At 34.4% G+C, this 21,360-nt stretch overlaps 1 protein-coding gene across 7 annotated transcripts in view; it reads left to right on the top strand.

Moving 5' to 3' along the window:
* Nucleotides 1-21,360, top strand: part of LOC126880627 (protein lap4-like) — a 506,864-nt gene that overhangs the window by 106,348 nt on the left and 379,156 nt on the right. For all 7 annotated transcript variants that reach the window (XR_007696657.1, XM_050644639.1, XM_050644640.1 and 4 more), the window contains exons 3-4: nucleotides 13,056-13,345; nucleotides 19,940-20,648. Coding sequence is in view for 6 of the 7 variants with exons in the window: in XM_050644639.1 (XP_050500596.1) it covers nucleotides 13,056-13,345; nucleotides 19,940-20,648 (999 nt within the window). In the remaining variant the exon portion in view is untranslated. The remainder of the gene's footprint in view (nucleotides 1-13,055; nucleotides 13,346-19,939; nucleotides 20,649-21,360) is intronic.

Genomic DNA, 21,360 nt, shown 5'->3' with positions numbered 1-21,360 from the left:
TTCATAATCACTTTTTGGCTTCGATGCGTATTCGCATCGAGTTTGCCTACGGTTCGTTTTGCGATCTCGCATCGAGTGTTCGTAATCCCGCTGCAGTTTATCAAAAACGTCTTTTACGTATCATCTTCTTTTTCGTGTCATCCTCTTCTTTTCGGTGTCTAGCCTTACATATCATATGGAATGAACCGCACTTAAATTAAATTATGTATTAATTTCCCTATAAAATGATATAACTTTGCAACTAGAACTTTATAACAAATAAGGAAATTTTCGATTAAGTTTATGTCCTCCATTCGCGTACAGTTCACGTATGTAAACATTTGGCAAACTAGATTTAATGTTTTACTCAACAAACTTTCCATTATATGAAGTTTGTATTAGAATCACTAATAGACCAAATTCAATTAACTTGTTGGAAAGATACCGTAAACATTGATTGCAACTTAATCGATTTCTGTTGATATCAATGTAACCACAGTAAAGATACAGTTTAGAAAGAGCACATAAAATATAGTTGTTTATGAAAAAACGGGTATAGTAATTAGTTTTTCTTAAAACGTTTTTATATACTTGGTTTGGTCTTTGTCACTATGTCCGGCAAATTTTGTAATCAATTTTAAACATACTTCTAGGCTACCTAGAATAGCTCATAACTAGTTAACAATGCAATATTTAACTGCTATTATATGGATATATTGAGTTTTAAGGGAGCTAGAGCTCTTTAAAGATGGCGTCTTGGAATTCGTTTTTCTTAAATATCTCTAGAGCGCTTCTATTTAGAAAAACGAAAACTTGTACGCTTATTTATCTTCCAAAGATAAATCGATTTTCTCAATTGCGACATTCTAGTAGGTACCAGTCATATGCATCCGTTTTGGGTAGGTCAACGGTTATTTTATTGCATAACTTGTTTGTCTTAATTTTTAAGCATTTTTGACATTTGATGATTAGATATGTTGTTTGTGGATATATCGTATACATTTGATCTCGGCGATATAGAGGCCACACAATCTCAACAATGTTACCCATAGCTCCATTAACTAGTCCTTTTTCGGCATTAATGTTAGCTCGTAACATTACTTTTGCGCCGACGAATATCTCCAACTCCTTTAGTAATCCATCTATAGGGGCTATAGGGGGGAAAGGGATGGTCTGGAGCATTGGAGCGTGGTGGAGTGATTCCTGTATGACACGAATTAATACACCTCGCTCCAATGAATTGTTGCACCCGGACATCATTTTTAGGAGTGAGCAAGTTTCACAGACTGGGGTGAATCAAATTGCTTGTTTGTTTACTCAAAATGCCATATAGGGAGCATCCATAAACTACGTCGTTGAAAAGGGGGAGGGGGGACTTTGCTTATTACGACGGTATGGCGTATACGACAGTTGGGAGGGGGCCATAAGTGCACATCCGACGTTGTTTGAACTTCACGAATATAAAAAATATACCCTATTTTAGAATGAAAAATAATTTGTATATTACTTTCATTGCATACTTTTCATTTCGTTTTTATCACTCACAGCCTTAATATTGCAGTTTTATACAGAATAACAAATAATGCAACATTGTCATATGTCTTTAAACAAACGCTTCTTTTCAGAACAACGTCTGGAAGCAATAAATATTAAACTGTTCACTTATTTACTGAACACTGTGTGAAAAAATTCTAAAAGAATGAATAGAAATAAAATATTCTATTCTATTTAGTTAGTACATTGTATCTATTTATACTTAATAAAAGAAATGGCATTGAAATCAAAACAAAATAAGAATCAAGATATATATGATGCAGTTAAGAAAGCATAGGAACTCCGATAAAAGCGTTGTCTTTTGTCCCTATAAGGCTAATAATTATTAGTTGTACAGTCAACAGTCAATTGACAGAGTACGCGGATATTAATGAGCTATAGTAATACCGATTTGGATACATTCGTAAATAAACTTTTAGAGCTAACTTTTAAAAATCTAGGAATAACATGGGATTTAAAAAAATATCACTAAAAGGTGGGGGTCATGAGTTGCAATTGCGACGTCGGTATGAGGGGGAGAGGTCAACTGCAAACGACGCTTTACGACGGAAAGGGGGGAGGGTATTAAAAACTCCAAAATTTTTACGACGTAGTTTATGAATGTTCCCATATCACCTCGTAGTGGATCTGGAATTCCAAATTAACTTTGAAAACCAAGCACAGCATATACATAAAATTTTATGAAATATTCTTTGATGAATAAATAATTTCCAATATTTCCGTTAAAGTTGTGTGTTAAAGATTTTCTTTGATTTATATGAGTTTAAAGTCGATTACAAAATTATTTTATGACATTGAAATTGAAACAACAAAACATTTTTATAATTTTATATTGGGTCCTATAAATAATGAGAACGTTTTATTATAAAAAGTTCTTTTTTATAAAAGTGTAATTATTTATTTAAGTATGTATTAAGTAAGTCTTAAATAAGTATTAAAAAAAAATAATGAAAAAATCCTTTATAAAAGGTTTGTTTATTAAAAAAAAACCCTCAAAGCCACATCTGTCACAGAACGTTTTCGATATAAGTAGATCATCATCAGTGCTGTTTCAGGCAAATCACATGCTGAGCTACCAAAAATACAAGGGTAAAAACCCTTTAAATGTTAACAAAATGACATTATTATTGAAATCTAGTGATGGATGACTTGGATCTCCCCAATATACAGCGTGTCTACTTAAGTTGGAAACATATGGGAAACTTTTTTATTATTAATTTTACGAAAAAAAGTTATTCTTTATAAAAAGTTCTGCATGCCCCAAAACCTAAGATTCAATCATCAGATATTAAATTTTCTTAATATTATACGAGGTATGTCAAAAAATATGAATTTCGGTCAAGGGTAAAGTACCTTTATTTCTCTCAATATCGAAAATTCTTATAATAAAAAGTTGTTTGGAACTAAAAACTAAGATCAAATATGCAATTACATGCTTCTAATTGAAAAAAAAAAATGTTTTCTCAAATTTATGGATACGCAACATCGTTTTTAATTATTACAAATATGATAACTCGTTTATTATTCATTTTACGAAAAAGAGTTATTCTTCATAAATAGCTTTGAATGGTCTAAAACCTAAGACACAACCATGATATATCAACTTTTATTAATTGTATACGAGGTGTGTCATAAAATATGAAATTCGCTCAAGATTATAGTACCAGTATATTTCACAATATTTCAATTAGAAGGATGTAATTGCATATTGAAACATAGTTTTTAATTCTTAACAACTTTTTTAATAACCTTTTTCAATATTGTTAAAAATAAAGGTACTTTACTCTTGAGTGAAATTCATATTTTTTGACATACCTCGTATAACATTAATAAAATGTGATATTTGATGGTTGCATCTTCGGTCTTAGGACATACAGAGCTTTTTATAAGGAATACCTTTTTTTCGTAAAAGTAATAATAAAAGAGTTATCGTATGTGTAAACAATAAAAACGAAGTTAGTATCAATAAATTTGAGAAAAATTTGGAAAATATTTTTTTCTAATTAGAAGCATGTAATTGCATATTTGATCTTAGTTTTGATTTCCAAACAACTTTTCATAATAAGAATTTTCGATATTGAGAGAAATAAAGGTACTTTACTCTTGAACTTAGTTCATATTTTTTGACATACCTCGTATAATATTGACAAAATTTGATATCTGATGATTGAATCTTAGGTTTTAGAACATGCAGAACTTTTTATAAAGAATAACTTTTTTTCGTAAAATGAATAACAAAAAAGTTTCCCATATGTTTCCAACTTAAGTAGACACGCTGTATAATTTGATAAATTTATTTTATATTGTAAACGCACCATTGGCAGATACTTTAAATATGGCCCTGAACCGGCCCTGAGGGTCAAATATCACTGTCGCAGTCCATCAAAAGACAAACAACAAGTACAGACGTAAATATAAAATGTATGTTTATATAAAACTATAATAAGTGTAATGTTTATACAGGGTGTCCCCGAAAATAGTGCGTTCCTTTAAGGTACGTATATAATACACAATGTAGAGCAAAAAAGGCATATAACATTTTTCTCTAAAGTTAACCGTTTCCAAAAAAAAATTACATTGTTCGCCATATAAGCGAACTTTTATTTTCATAAAATTTAAAAATTTGTCATCATTGTACAAGAACTGTTAGTGATCTAGGTTATTGACACCATAAAAATGTATGTCAGACAGTTACACCTGCGAAATAATTATGCCACCCCATTTTTTGAAAATAACAAAACAAGAATTTGTTTGTTTAGGATGAAGACAGGGTTTAATGTAAATACTATAGGCTAATTCTGCTGCAACTATTTTTGAATTGTGATTGTCTATGTTTTTTTTTTTTTTTTTTTTTTTTTTTTTTTTTTTTTTTTTTTTTTTTTTTTTTTTTGGAGGTCGTCTGACATATGTCTCCGATGGCACTGCAGCCTCATGGGCTTATTGTGGGATAAATACGAGAACCTTGGCCATAATCAGATTTGGAACTATGGTGGGGTAAGTATATCTGATACATACACTGACCACATGGTACCAAAATACACATTTAATAGGAACTTCGGAATAGAAATCAATGACCGAAGGGAATGGAACAGCATCAGTAGCAAAATCAGAGGATCGATCTGGTATACAGACGGATCAAAAACCGATGAAGGCACTGGAGCCGGTATTTTTAGTGAAACAGAGAATGTAGGACTCAGTTTCTCACTAGGAACATACACAACTGTGTTTCAAGCGGAAATGTACGCAATTCTGCAGTGTGTCGCAATGAACAACTTGAGGGCCTATGAAAATAGACGGATCAATATACTCACAGACAGCCAAGCATCACTGAAGGCACTAATGAGCCCGAAAGTGACGTCAAGGCTGGTATGGGAATGCCGGCAAGAACTGGAAGAACTGGCCGAAAGAAATAGTGTAACTCTATTCTGGGTGCCAGGACACACCGGGAGAGACGGTAATGAGAAAGCAGATGAGCTGGCAAGGAACGGTTCATCAACTTTATATTTTGGCCCAGAACCTGCTCTAGGAGTACCTAAAACAATAATTAGGGGACAAGTCAGGGAATGGGTCAAAAACAAACACAAAGAATACTGGGGGAACGTACCTGGTCAGCGACACGGGAGGCCCTTAATAAGGGAACCCTCAAAACGGAGAGCTGAGGAACTAATAAAATTACATAGGAGTCAGCTCCGCATAATTACAGGTCTTCTCACGGGTCACTGTGCCCTAAAAGGACACCTGAATAGAATTGGGCTGTACGAAGGGAACCTTAACTGCAGACTGTGCAATAGGGGAACTGAAACAGCACATCATGTACTGTACGAGTGTGAGGCTTTGGATCACAAAAGGCAGGCTATTTATGGACAACCAAAATTAAGTCCAGCAGAATATGCCACCCAACCCATGCTAGGGATGTACAATTTGGTACGTGGAACCAAGCTTGTGGATTGGGTGACATAAAAGGTAGGATGGTTGGCACAATTGTCTATGTTTAGATTTTTGTATACATAGTTGTCCGATTTCAATTTGCACACGAAAATGTATTTTGGTTTTTTGGCCAAACGGTTGAATTTAGAAAAAAATGTTATAAGACTTTTTTTCTCTACATGGTACCTTCTACCTATACCTTTAAGGAACGCACTATTTTCGGGAACACCCTGTATAATTATTATTAAAGTGTTTATTGAAAACGGCAAATAGGGGAAACGTGTATGAAAAATAAAGTGTTTTATTTATAACAGACCGACAAACCCAGGAATTAAAAAAGTTACTATTTGTATGAAAACTGTAGGAAATATGAAAACTAACTTGTTAAAAAGGTTGACTTTAAAATAATAGGGTTCCACAAGATATACTCAAATCGCTTACCTTTAAAATTGGTGTTATTTAGGATTTGGTAAACTATGCCGACCCAAGGGTGACTACTCAATTCGTCACTGCTCCTTTTTAATGGATCCCTTCCATGAAATTCACGATCCTCCAAGGCTTGAAGCGAAGTAGTTCCTTCTGTGCGAAAGGTACTCATTCGAGCATGACCATTTGGATATCATGCGTAAAACGTTTTGTGCGTGGAACAATTAAAATTCATATAGAGCTTTTATATTAAATTAGAAAACAGACAAGGTTATTCTGCATCATTTTAAAGAATATCAGAGAAAAGCAAATATAATTATTACATTATCTCAAAACGTATTCTATTCGAAATAAATTAAATATTAGAATAATATTCAATATAAAATAAAGCAATAAGGATTCCCGAACGCTATTTAAAAATTCCGGATTAGTGGAGTCACTGAAGGTGAATATGAGCTATTACCTCCGATTTCGTTGAACCTCCATCGATTTGCAAGAAAATTAGTGAGTGGTTAGAGGATATCTCAAGGAACAAAGGTGACATGGTGCCAACTTGCGTTTTACCCTGGGGGTGGATGCCACCCCTTCTCGGGAAAGAAAATTATTTTATTAAAAATAACCCCATAATTCAATAGGGGGACAAATTTCAAGCAAAATTTGTTATATAAAGTTATTAAAATAAATCAGAACTTTTTGAGTTATTAAAGATCAAAAATTTTAATTTTTCTTGAGAAAAATGCATGTTTTTAACCAATTTTTCATCAATAACTCAAAAAGTGTAAGTTTTTACAAAAAAGTTATTATTATCAAAATTGAAGCTAATAAAAATCGAAATAAAGCCCTTACTACAAAAACCTTTTAATTTTTAATGTTAACTAAAACTGAGTTACATATATAAGTAATTGAATGTATATTTTTTTCGGCGAGTAAAAAACTCTAAGTATTCAAGCTGAAATAACGGGAAATTAATGCATTTTGTAACATAAACTTATTAAACATTTGTCAAAGTACTTAAAAATATCTATTAAATGAGCCCCCGAACATGTTCATAGCGTTAAAATTTATGCTCCAAAATTTTTTTAAAAATTTATCTTTTAAAATATTTCCAAAAAATGTTATTGTTTTTTTTTAATAACAACGTTCGTGTTTACGATATCAGGTTCATCTAAAAACTGCTTCAAAGTTAATTCCAAGTGCTATTTAAGCACGTTAAACCTAATATTTTAAGCCCCTAAGTTTTTTAAAAATAAAAGGTTAAATGACCCCGGTTGCACGGCTCCCACAGCAAAATTTAAAATTTAAACGTTTCTATCTCGGTTAATTTTTACCCTATAGAAATAGTAAAATATTTGGCACAGAAAAAACTAAAATTTGGTTATATATAATATTTTACGTATATTGAGTATTTTTGGACTTATTATCAAAAGAATATGAGAATTACAGTAATTTTAAAAATTATGATTTTGTTCAATTATATTTTTTTTTCAAAAATATGCGTTCTAAACCGGTCAAAATTATTGAAAACATTACTTATGCTAATATAAAGAAGTTTTTGTAAGGATTACTGTAAATTTTAATTTTTGTGGAAATGGCGCATGTTTTATTTTTCACTTTTTCCTAAAAAATTCGAAACGGTTCTTTTATTGTCATTATAACTTGCTTAATTTTGACGCTATTACTTTGTTCTGAAGCTCATTTGATAGGTATTCCGAAGTACTTTGGCAAATGTTTAGACAAGAATCTACAGGTCGAGCAAGTCTCGTAAATTTCACGATTGCGAGCCACGCTTCACGCAACCGTGTTTGCGTACTTGTGTTTCGAGTTGCGTGGTCGTGCGGAGTTATATTTACCAAATTTAAATCCGTTCCAACATGCTGTGGCTACTGGGTGTAAAAGATAAATCTTATTCTATCTGTTCTTAATGAGTTTTAGATAATTTTAGTTGTATTTCTCTGTAATGTTGTGTTGTACAAAGATTAATTTAACATTTTCTCTGGAAGTATTAATTTAGAAAGATAATATGCTTCATTGGTGTTGTGTTTCGAAGTGTGAAATGCAAAGTAATTGTGATAAAGTCAAGATAAAGTTCACTTTTAAACTGAACTAAATAAGGCATCTGAGAGACAACAATGGTTAAATGCAATACAATGTACAGGTTTTACTAGCGAAATGAAAATTTTCCTGTCCTGTCTGCTGTAATCATTTTATATCTGGTAAGTTACAATTACAACAGTAACGATTTTTGAAGATGTTAACATTTTAATCTTATAGGAAAACCAGCCGACTTAATCGATAATAACAATCTCCAGATTGGGTTCCTTCAATAAATATGGGCTATAAACACAATGAAATAAGTTCCCCAAAATCTAAAATGGAGTGGTATCAAAGGAGAATTAAAGGAAAAAATATTCATATTGAAATTATTTATAAGGCACTGGTCTGTCTTAAATTCTACAATAATACTAGGTGGGTAAATGATTTTAGACATTTTTCATTAAGAGTAGATTAAGATTAAGTAGATTTAAGACTTGTTTACACAGGTAGAGTAATGATGCAAGTACTTGATAGAGTAGAGTAACTCTACCTGTAAAAATGCTCAGCACAATAGAATAGCTGGTAGAGTGTATAGTTGGAGTTAAAGTAGAGTGACTAGCAACCTATGGCAAAGTAACTACACTATGACCACCACTACTGCCAAAATGTCTACTCGGCTGCACACTCTACCCATGGAACACGCTCAATTATGGCAGAATAGAGTAGGTAGGAGAGTACATGGGGGCGCTGTCATTCTGGCTGGAATTGTGTTTTGTGTAAATAGTGAAAATGAAGTTCACCGAAGATGAAACTTTAAAACTTGTAGAGCTATAATACGGCGAATACCAGTGTTTATGGAATTTAGGTAGTGTATACTACAGAAATAAAAGTTTGCAGCAAGCTGCGGAGGATGAAATCGTCGAAAGAATGGCAAAGGGGGCTTTGGAGTAAACGAGCTTAAGCAAAAAATTAAGAATTTAAGGTGCACTTATAATCAAGAGTGTTTAAAAATACAAAAATCGGTTTCACTATACTAGCATCAGTACTATACTTGTACTCTCCTCATGTGAATGGTATCAAGCCATTTTTGGTAGAGTACTACCGCTACTCTACTCTCCTCAAAACTCTACCCATGTAAACAAGTCTTTAGAAACAGTGGAAAATGAGGTAGCTAGTAGAGTAGTAGTAGAGTAAAATATACTGGTTTAGCAAATTACAATGTTTTAAGGTAATACAGTAGCGATAAACAGGTAGCCAAAACGTGTTCCAAGATTGTCACTGTAATTTTGAATATTTTTTCGAGGCATTTGGCACACGTATTCGTAAAATAATAAAGAATGGCGGTACAAAGCCCAATTTGAAAAATATATTAATATGTGGAAATTACTCTGTAATTATACAATATTTAAAAAACGAGCCTGTACCGCCATTAAGAAGAACAAAAAATACACTTTCTTCAAATAAACTTTTTTATCCGATGCCTAGATTTTGTGTAATTTTGGAACTACTAATGAAATAAAAAATTTTAGTAGTTCCAAAATAACACAAAATCGGATAAAAAAGTTGTATTTGAAGAAAGTGTATTTTTTTGTTCTTCTTAATGGCGGTACAAGCTCGTTTTTTTTATATTGTATTTAATTACAGAGTAATTTCCACATAATAATATATTTTTCAAATTGGGCTCTGTACCGCCATTCTTTATTATATTACGAATATGTGTGCCAAATATCTTGAAAAATATTCAAAATTACAGCCGCAATCTTGGAACACATTTTCGCTACCTGTTGATCGATACTGTTTCCTCTTAAGATAGTTTTAATAGTTATTTATGATATAAGTATTAAAAGTACAATTTTAAGACGCGCATGTGAAAGTTAACTTGAAAAAATAATTTTATTAATGTTTTGACTTCCACATCAGATGTCATTGTCAAAATACAAAATATTTATTATTATTAGGTTTGTTCTAGCAAACAGTCAAACTAGTCAAAAACCATCAGCAAACAGTTGGTCAGTAAAAGAACATAATACAGTCACCAGTGCGATCCCCTCTACTCGCGCTGGTCCACTATTCGCTGATGGTTTCAAACTGATGCTAGAACAAACCTATTATTATTATGCATATCATTATTTGTAAATAATATTTCTTCTGATTGTTAATTGTAAAGGATAGAAAAATTACCATTTATTTCATTTTTTTAGAATCAGCTGAGAGAAGTGGTCTACAAAAAACCAGGAAGGAAACGGAATATGTGGCTACGAAAGGCAAAAGAAAGGTTTACAAAGCAAATGTGACACATTTTTTTGAAATATTTAGGAATATCAGTAAATTGCATTAAAAAAATGTATGAAAAGATTTTGTTCAATAAAAATGTTTATATTTATCAAGGATGTATTATTTGGTATGGCCACATATCGTCAGTGATGTAATAATACATCCTATCTGTTTTTTCATGAGTTTTGTAAGAGAGACTAAAAACTTGTCTTAGGGTCACCTCCTGTTTTCATATGATATTTTTTGACTTGTTTTGTAGTAAATTAAACTATCTATGAACTACAAAACAAGTCAAAACTTACATATGAACACAGGAGGTGACCTTAAAACATGTTTTTCCATCTCTCATACAAAACTCATGAAAAAACAGATAGGAGGTATTGTCACATCAGCAAGGATGTACAGTGATAAGTGCCCTAATAACCGGCAAAATATGGGCAACATATTTAGTTGTGAGATAAAAAGAAATGAAACTAGTCGAGCTGGGAAATTTAGCGAAATTAACCTTTAAATTTACGTTATATTGATCCCACCTTTACACATATCGGAGGAGTATGTCAACTAAAACTGTCACTGTGACAGTGGTAGTTTCCAAACTCGTCTGATACGTCTGAAGGTGGTACACAATAAATACAATCTAAATGTATAAGTTAATATCGCTAAATTTCCCAGCTCAACTAGTTTCATGTCTTTTTATCTCACTACTTAATACATCTTTTGTGCTATCTTGCCGGTTATTAGAGCGCTCATCACTGTATTTCTGGTATATCCAGGGAATGTCTACAAAATATATTTTGAATGTCCAGAGAACATTCGTGGACATTCATGGAATGTTCCAATAAGGCATTCAGGTAATGTTTAAAATGCTGACACAGGATTTTCCTGGGATGTTCAGGGAACATGTTTTCGGGGATATTCCAGGAATTTTTCAATGTCTGTGTACCTTCTATGGACCTATATGGAATATTTTGGTGTTATTACCGCCGCACTCCACTTGCGATTTGTAATCAGGAAGATTGAACACATTGTTTCAAATACAAGTCAATCCATTTGTGACTAAATAATCATGGATTGACTTCTATTTGAAAGAATGTGTTCAATCTTCACAACTACAAATCGCAAGTGGAGTCCGGCGCTTAGGGCTACTTCCTCTTCGGTATTATGTATTATACTACAGAAATCAGGAACTTTCCTTCTAAATATATGTATGCATCTTGGCCATCAAACATATTCTTTCAAACATTTTTTTAAGGGGTTACATAGGTCTTGTGGGTAAAAAAAGTGACTTTTTAAAAAAATTATATCTCGAAAACTAAAAATTATTTTTATTTATAATTGGAACATGTAAAAGTATAGTACTTAAGGTAGTCTCAAAAAAAGTTTCAGCCAAAAATATTCATTTTTGTAGAGTTTAAGTTTTTTTGCGTTGGCAGCATAACTAGTCTCATCTGAAATCAAAAAGTTTCTTGTAGTTTATACCTCTGGCTAGAATATGAACGAAGGAATTAAAAAAAATGAAATTTGAAGATTTTACATAAGTTTAAACACATTTTTGACCCCAATTTTTCTCATTTTTAAAGTAGTTTTTTTTATAAAACAAAAATGACCTCATCTAATAAAAAAATCCTTTGTTCATTCACTAGCCAGAGGTATAAACTACAAGAAACTTTGATTTCAGATGAGACTGGACTTGTTATGCTGCTCACTCCAAAAAAGGCTGTTGTCGAAAAATTGCAGTCAACTCTACAAAAATGAATATTTTTGGCTGAAATTTTTTTGAGAGTACTATACTTTTACATGTTTCAGTTATAAATAAAAATAATTTTTAGTTTCCAAGATATATTTTTTTTAAAAAGTCACTTTTTTTACCTGCAAGACAACAACTTAACAAATTGTTGATTTCAAATTGTAACAATTGTTTTGCAAAGTATGCTGCCCTCTTGTATTTTCTGTGATATCTTCATCATACAATTACTTCATCTAAAAACTTTCTGCGATATATTCGCAACAACAAAAACAAACAAAACAAAAAAAATAAAACAAAAGTTTAACCACCTTCACACCACAGAATCAAGCAATCAAGTTACACAAATTTTCAAACACCTCACCTGACACAGCGTCTCAAGTACGATTGCGCGAATTGGTAAATATAACTCCGCACGACCACGCAACTCGAAACACAAGTACGCAAATACGGTTGCGTGAAACGTGGCTCGCAATCGTGAAATTTACAAGACTTGCTCGACCTGTAGATTCTTGTAATGTTTAGCAGGAATATTCTATACATTGCATCGTTTTCCCGTTATTTAAGCTTGAATACTTAAATTTGAGTACTCGTCGAAAAAAATACACATTCAATTGCCAATAACTCACTTTGTGCTAACATTAGATTAGTTCTTTATGTGAGGAATGTATTCAATTTTTTATTATATTAAATTTCAGTAATAATAACTTTTTTGTAAAAGCTTATAGTTTTTGAATTATACGTGAAAAACCGATTTAAAACATGCGTTTTTTTACGAAAAAATAAAATCTTTGGTCTTTAATAACTCAAAAAGTGTTGATTTATTTTAATAACTTTATATAACAAATTTTGCTTATAATTTGTCCCTGTATCGACTTATGGCATTATTTTTAATAAAATAATTTTCACCCCCGAGAAGGGGTGGCATCCACCCCCAGGGTAAAAGCGCAAGTTGGCATCATGTCACCTTTGTTCCTTGAGGTATCCTCTAATTACTCAACAATTTTCATGAAAATCGATGGAGGTTCAACGAAATCGGAGGTGAAAACCTTCAGTGACTGCACTAGATCAGGAAATACCAAACAAAATTTTGTCAACCATTTTTTTTTTGTTTCAGATATCCCTGACATCCCCGAAAGCATCGGCCAGCTGCGTTCCCTCCGAGTCGCAGACTTCAGTTCCAATCCCATACCTCGTCTTCCGCCGGCCTTCATCCACCTCAAGTCACTCAGCGTGTTGGGCCTCAACGATATGTCGCTCACGTCGCTGCCTCAGGATTTCGGCCAACTTAAGTCCCTCACGTCGCTCGAACTTAGAGAAAATCTGCTCAAGGAATTGCCCGCTTCTCTGTCGAAGTTGACCAACCTCGAAAGACTTGATTTAGGCGATAATGAAATTGAAGAATTGGTGAGTACTCTTATCAGTAACACGTTAATACAAATAAGTGCATTTATAAGAGTATCTTTCCTAGTCGGTCGTCTGATGCGGACATCATGCCACCTTGAATTTTCAATTATTTGTCTTAAACTGTCTCCATCTTTTTCTATCATCTGCAACAGCGTTTCCCAAATGGTAGGTCGCGACCCGGTACCGGGCCATGAAAGCAAAACGCCGGGTCGCCTCGCCTCGCCGTTTCACATGAACATCTAATTTTACACTGCGAAGTGCGTTGGCTATCCAAATGGAATGCTTTAAAAAAACTTTAATTGAATCGAAGGAAGAACTTTCAATATTCTTACAACATCCACCAACGGCTAGGGATGCAATATTTAAATTTAAAGACAGTTTTCATGATGTCAATTGGTTAATCAAGGTAGCCTCTGTTTGGTATATTTTTGATTTCTTGAACAATTTAAATATGCCATTACAAGGTAGCAATGTAGTACCAGAGAAGGTGGAAGCTGCAACAAAAACTTAATTTGTGGACACGTCGCGCGGAAGCAGGAAATTACAAAGCTAAAAGAACTACAAAAAGAGTATAATGTGAATCATTGCCGGATGAGATTTCAAGGAACACCTGCTAGGACTGGGGCAAATCTGAAGGAATATTTTCCCCCTATCCACAGCAACAAAGCATGGATAGGGAGTAGAATCCGAGACAAGACTTCCGGATATAGATATTGAGTCAGTATAACTGAACTATCGTGTGACAGGGCACTCAAAGACATACTTGACAAAATACCACTGATAGATTTTTGGCTATCTTGCCACCAGGAGTAGCAAGTTTTAGCAGAAAAAGCGATAGTTTCTAATTTCTTTTGTTACGACCTATAAGTGTTAGGCAGGGTTTTCAACGAAGATGACATTGAAACGGTTGGAAAGTTTACATACCTGGGAGTAGAAATATATGCCGACGGGTCAGAAGATGGAGAAATACAGAAGAGAATAACGCTGGCACACAGAGCTTATTTTGCCCTCTCCCATATATTACGGTCTAAAAGTGTTCACCGAAATACAAAGATGAGAATCTATAAAACTATAATTCGACCAATAACATGCTATGGCAGGGAAGCCTGTGTCCTGAAAGAAACATCCAAAAACAAACTCGACACATTCGAAAGGAAAGTACTGAGGAGAATACTAGGACCTGTGAGGGAAAACGGAATCTTCAGAAGTCGATACAACAACGAACTTTATCATCTTTATAAGGAAGGATGGAAGGAATGGATTACTTACGTAGAGCATGCAGAGTATCTAGATTAGAACATGTACCAAATGAGGAAATAAGACGACGGACAAATAGTTTATATTCCACGGTTGGCCATATAGAAACAAAGAAATTGCTATGGTATGGCCATGTTATGAGGATGTCAGAGGAAAGATGGCCAAAAAGAGCATTAAATTACACACCCATAAATAGAAGAAGAAGAGGAAGGCCTACAGAAACATGGAAGAAAGGCATAGAACAGTCTATGGCAGATAGAGCTATTGACGAAAACGATGGCGGGCGAAATGTGGGATGCGGAGGAGACCGTAGGAACCCCACTACTTATATATATATATATATATATATATATATATATATATATATATATATATATATATATATATATATATATATATATATATATATATATATATATATATATATATATATATATATATATATATATATATATGTTCGGAAAGGTTTCCGCGGTTAATACAATGAAACTTAAAGCTAAAATCAATATCAACAAAAGAATTAATATTAAAATTAAACTCACCAGGCTTCCGGGTTGAACCGCGTCGTTGGTTTCTAGGCCGAGCTTTCGACGTCCTCTCTGACGTCATCTTCAGGGCTTCCGGCGTCTCAGTCTCCTGAGGCTCCAGACACTACACTCACTACTCACTACTTCACTACTCACTGCAATACTGTTGTTGCTGACGCTGGGGCGGTCATTTATACCGTGGACTGATGTGACTGACGTGGCTGTCGATGACGTGGCGGAGTGGGAATTAGCGCGAAGACTATTTGGAGTGGCGCGAAGATTTTTGACGGCTGGAATTGTATTTGTAGATGGAGCGGACGATGTTTTCTTTAGGAGGGGTCTCCAAGTCGAAGGTAAACGGATGCCGTCATCTCTTTTATTGAGACAACTTGGCCGTTTTTCGATTTCTATGGCTTCTCGGATAATCCTTTGTTTATAGAAGCGGATGGGGGCTATGGTTCTGGAGTTTTCAAAGTCAATTTTGTGACCTGTATGAAGATGGTGTTGGCCTAGGGCTGAAACTGAATCGGAATTGCGAACAGATATGGAATGTTCATAAATCCTATTTTGGATTCTACGATTGGTTTGTCCTATGTAAGATCGGGGGCAGTCTGCACAAGGAATTTCATAAACTCCAAATGAACAACACGGAGTTTATGAAATTCCTTGTGCAGACTGCCCCCGATCTTACATAGGACAAACCAATCGTAGAATCCAAAATAGGATTTATGAACATTCCATATCTGTTCGCAATTCCGATTCAGTTTCAGCCCTAGGCCAACACCATCTTCATACAGGTCACAAAATTGACTTTGAAAACTCCAGAACCATAGCCCCCATCCGCTTCTATAAACAAAGGATTATCCGAGAAGCCATAGAAATCGAAAAACGGCCAAGTTGTCTCAATAAAAGAGATGACGGCATCCGTTTACCTTCGACTTGGAGACCCCTCCTAAAGAAAACATCGTCCGCTCCATCTACAAATACAATTCCAGCCGTCAAAAATCTTCGCGCCACTCCAAATAGTCTTCGCGCTAATTCCCACTCCGCCACGTCATCGACAGCCACGTCAGTCACATCAGTCCACGGTATAAATGACCGCCCCAGCGTCAGCAACAACAGTATTGCAGTGAGTAGTGAAGTAGTGAGTAGTGAGTGTAGTGTCTGGAGCCTCAGGAGACTGAGACCCCGGAAGCCCTGAAGATGACGTCAGAGAGGACGTCGAAAGCTCGGCCTAGAAACCAACGACGCGGTTCAACCCGGAAGCCTGGTGAGTTTAATTTTAATATTAATTCTTTTGTTGATATTGATTTTAGCTTTAAGTTTCATATATATATATATATATATATATATATATATATATATATATATATATATATATATATATATATATATATATATATATAAACAAATGAAATAGAGAATGTGGAAAAATCCCCTTACGAATAACTCACACATCCACTATTTCTGGCTGGGAAAAATTTTTCGAATAGAATCAAAGATCCAAACACCAGTTCTTAGAAATGTGTTTCGCCCTCTTCAACCTCCGTGGGCTCATCGGTAAAGATGAGAGGTTGAATATCTTTAGACACATTCCATCAAAAAACAACATCCGAGACATAGACATAACAGGAGCGTAAATCTACGCCCAACCTGAAAATGACAGTCTCAAGTTTTAATTCCCTAATTACTTTAGAGTAAGTAAGATAATGTTTATGAAAAAACAAAAGATGTAGATCCTTGAAACACACTCAGTGATCAAAAGATCCACAGGTACTGGTTTAACGACCACTCGTACGAAATCAAACAAATGAAATAGAGAATGTGGAAAAATCCCCTTACGAATAACTCACACATCCACTATTTCTGGCTGGGAAAAATTTTTCGAATAGAATCAAAGATCCAAACACCAGTTCTTAGAAATGTGTTTCGCCCTCTTCAACCTCCGTGGGCTCATCGGTAAAGATGAGAGGTTGAATATCTTTAGACACATTCCATCAAAAAACAACATCCGAGACATAGACATAACAGGAGCGTAAATCTACGCCCAACCTGAAAATGACAGTCTCAAGTTTTAATTCCCTAATTACTTTAGAGTAAGTAAGATAATGTTTATGAAAAAACAAAAGATGTAGATCCTTGAAACACACTCAGTGATCAAAAGATCCACAGGTACTGGTTTAACGACCACTCGTACGAAATCAAACAAATGAAATAGAGAATGTGGAAAAATCCCCTTACGAATAACTCACACATCCACTATTTCTGGCTGGGAAAAATTTTTCGAATAGAATCAAAGATCCAAACACCAGTTCTTAGAAATGTGTTTCGCCCTCTTCAACCTCCGTGGGCTCATCGGTAAAGATGAGAGGTTGAATATCTTTAGACACATTCCATCAAAAAACAACATCCGAGACATAGACATAACAGGAGCGTAAATCTACGCCCAACCTGAAAATGACAGTCTCAAGTTTTAATTCCCTAATTACTTTAGATATATATATATAATATATATATAAATATATATATTATAATATATATTATAAAATATATATATATATAATAAAATAATAATAAAATAAAAATAAATATATATATATATATTATAAAATATATATATATATATATATATATATATATATATATATATATATATATATATATATATATATATATATATATATATATATATATATATATATAAGGAAGCACCCCTGTCAGACTTCATTAGAATGCAAAGATTGCAATGGGCCGGACATGTGATGAGAATGGGAGAGGATAGGCTACCAAAAAGAGCACTAAATGCTAGAATGCAGGGAAAGAGGCCGGTTGGAAAGCCAAGAAAGCGCTGGGAAGACACAGTAAACAGCGACGGACAAGCCCGTTTAGGAGTCCGTGTGTGGAGAAGAGCAGGCTAAGGCTCAATTTGGGCTGTAGTGCCGTAGAAGAAGAAGAAAGGTTTTCAACACTGGCTTTCCTCAAAAATAAGTATAGGAATCGTTGGGAAGTCGAACCGGAGCAGAGCTGAGAATAAAATTATCATTTTTTCCTCCAAAAATGAAGTTTTTAACCAAAAACGATATTTCTCATTAATAAAGTATTTGATTTTTATTTTTTTTTTATTATATTTTTGTTTGAGCTAAACTGGCCAGTTGGTTGTGAAAAACCAGTGCCAATAAACTACAAAACACACATTGTTTGAGCTAATGATTCTTTATTAAAATATAACTGTAATAAATATTTAAATATGTTTTCTTGTACACACACACCAGGGTATGCAAAACAAATTAGTGGGTCACGGAGGATAAACGCAAAAATCACCGGGCCACGGAAAAATAAGTTTGGGAAACGCTGATCTACAACTTTGAAGCAAAGTTTAAGTGGAGCTCCGACCTCTTTTGTAATGTGGTCCACATACCTTGTTGGTAATCTTCTCCGGTCTCTCGTTCCTTGCACCATCCCCTGCAATGTCAGCATCTCCAGACCATCTCTACTCACCACATGACCAGAGTAAGCGGTGATTTTTTAAGTCACAATATTTCGAAGCCATACTTTTAACATGCAGCTGTTTATGAAAAACTCGTTGGTTCTTTCTGAGGTCCAAAGTATTCGCAACATTCTTCGCCAGCAAAACATTTCAATCGCGTCTATAGTCCGTTTATCAACTTCCTTCAAAGACAAGGATTCAGATCCATATAGAAAAATGGAGAAGGCCATTGTTTTTAGAAGCGTTATCTTTGTATCCATGGTGATGTAGCTTTTCGATACTTTGGTGAGCTTTGTCATTGTTTCCTTGGCCATGTCATGGCTGAGCTTTTTATGTCTTGGTGCACTTCCGGCATTGTTTATGAGGATGTCCAGATACAAATGTATTCACCATTTCTATGTCATTCAATGTCTCGCTGGTTGTTATTTCTTCTATCTATGATCATGATCTTTGTTTGTTTTTGATTTATTTATGGCCAGCCTTGCTTCCAAACTCACTCGTTATATTCGTTTTAAAAGCTCCATCAGTTCTTCTAAGGACTCGGCGAAAAACGTTGTATTATCTGCGTACCTTAAGTTTGCATCACGTATAATGGCTTCTCCATATATGTTAAACAGAATGGGGCTTACCACGCGACCTATCTTACACCCTTGCCAATCTTGACCGTCTCCGATAGTTCTCCATGTGTGTTCACTTTTGCTGAGTTTTCTACTTAGAGGTTTATTAGCAATACCACTAACAGTTGTTTTTTAGCATTAATTTTTTCCAGGTATTTCCACATTTTGTCTCGACACTCGAATGCTTTACTGTAATCAATAAGACACATATGTGCTTACATTGAATTTCCTTGATTTTTCAATGATCTTAGGTTCAGAATATGTTCTTTGGTGCCCCTTCCTGGCATAAATCCTGCCTGTTCTAGTATTTCATGGAAGAAGTATGGCTGGAAATGGTCTAAGATAATCTGCAGCATGATTTTACTAGCTTGTAGTATAAGAGCAATGGTGTAGTAATTGTCGCATATTTATTGAAGTAGTCCATACACCCGGCCCCTTAAATATTTGCCATTTGCTTGGGCAGAACCTGTAGGTCGTGTCTTCGTGCTGTAACCTGATCTATAACAGGGGCTTTACACTTTTTTTATTTTTTTTTTAATACCTCTTTCACCTCTGGTCTTATAATTATTGGCTCCAACTCAATATTATTTGCTGTAATTTAGTTCTTAGACTGCTTAACATCACTATCTGTTATATAATGATATTTTCATAATCTAAACTTTTATAACCACTGAGACATTTGAAAATACACTTTTTTTGTTTTTAGCCATCACACATAGGAAAACTGCCAGCACTTCAAGAACTATGGTTAGACCACAATCAATTACAAAGTCTCCCTCCAGAAATAGGCCAACTGAGCAACCTAACATGCCTAGATCTATCCGAAAATCGCCTAGAGTATCTTCCAGAAGATATTGCGGGCTTGGAAAGCCTAACTGACTTACATTTATCCCAAAATGTATTAGAAACTCTGCCCGACGGCATAGGAAAGTTAGAAAAACTTACCATCTTGAAGGTAGACCAAAATAGACTAACATCTTTAAATTCTAACGTAGGCTATTGCCACAATCTACAAGAACTGATCCTCACAGAGAACTTTTTAAGCGAATTACCCGTAGAAGTTGGAAAATTAATCAAACTGACGAACTTGAACGTCGATAGGAATAGTCTTACTTTGGTACCCGAAGACATAGGCAATCTCTGCGAGCTAGGCGTGTTGAGTTTGAGAGATAACAGACTTACTATGTTGCCGGACACTCTCGGCAACTGCCGAAGACTCCACGTGTTGGACGTTTCTGGAAACAGACTGCCTTATCTACCCTATACGCTTCTTCAGTTGAGCTTGAAGGCTGTTTGGCTGAGCGAAAACCAGGCACAATCTCTACTCACCTTCCAAACTGACACTGACCCGGATACGGGTAAGACCGTACTGACGTGTTTCCTGTTGCCACAACAAGAATACCAACCTACGATAGGTAAGATCTTTTAAGAGTTTTTTCTTTAATCTACGAGCTTTTGACGATGTGGGTAAAAAATCTACGCGAAATGAGTTTCATTGACACTGAATTTCAGTAAATTTGAGAATTGAATAATTGTTTCACTTTACTAGTGTGTATCCGGCTCGAGGGACCATAAATTGTTTGAAAAACACTTCTTTTTATGTAAAGATATCCTTAATTCTTAATTAATAAAAAACGCATAGGTCACACTAACATTTTTTTTTTATTTTACTGACTCAATCATACACTAATCCCAAAAAGTATCGCATAATTTCTGAAACAGAAAAAAAGTTTACAAATAATTTTTAATTTTTAGCAGAATGTTATAATACTCGTCTATCGTCTCCTTTAGGCCTCTACAACCCCATTACATTTACAAGTTGAAGCGTGTTTTTGCCGAAAGAACAAACAGTTAACAAAACGTTGTTAAAAGACAATATTTATTTTGGACATTTGTGTCCGAGAATTTGATCTGTGCATTATGTCTGCTCGGTTTTTCAATGAGGAGGTGCGTTCTTACAAAAAATGAGTAATATAACCTCAGAACAAGTAGCCCAAATTGTAGGATTAATTGGAGATGGACGATCGCAGTAATATCTTGCTGATATTATGGAAATCCACCAACCCAGCGTTTCAAGTGGTTTAAAAAGGTATAGAGAAAGAGGAGGATACACAAGAATACCAGTTC

Source organism: Diabrotica virgifera, chromosome 2 (genome assembly GCF_917563875.1).
Source record: "Diabrotica virgifera virgifera chromosome 2, PGI_DIABVI_V3a".
NCBI lineage: Eukaryota > Metazoa > Arthropoda > Insecta > Coleoptera > Chrysomelidae > Diabrotica > Diabrotica virgifera.
Note: the sequence above shows the minus strand (reverse complement) of the source record. Positions and strands in the feature narration are given on the sequence as shown.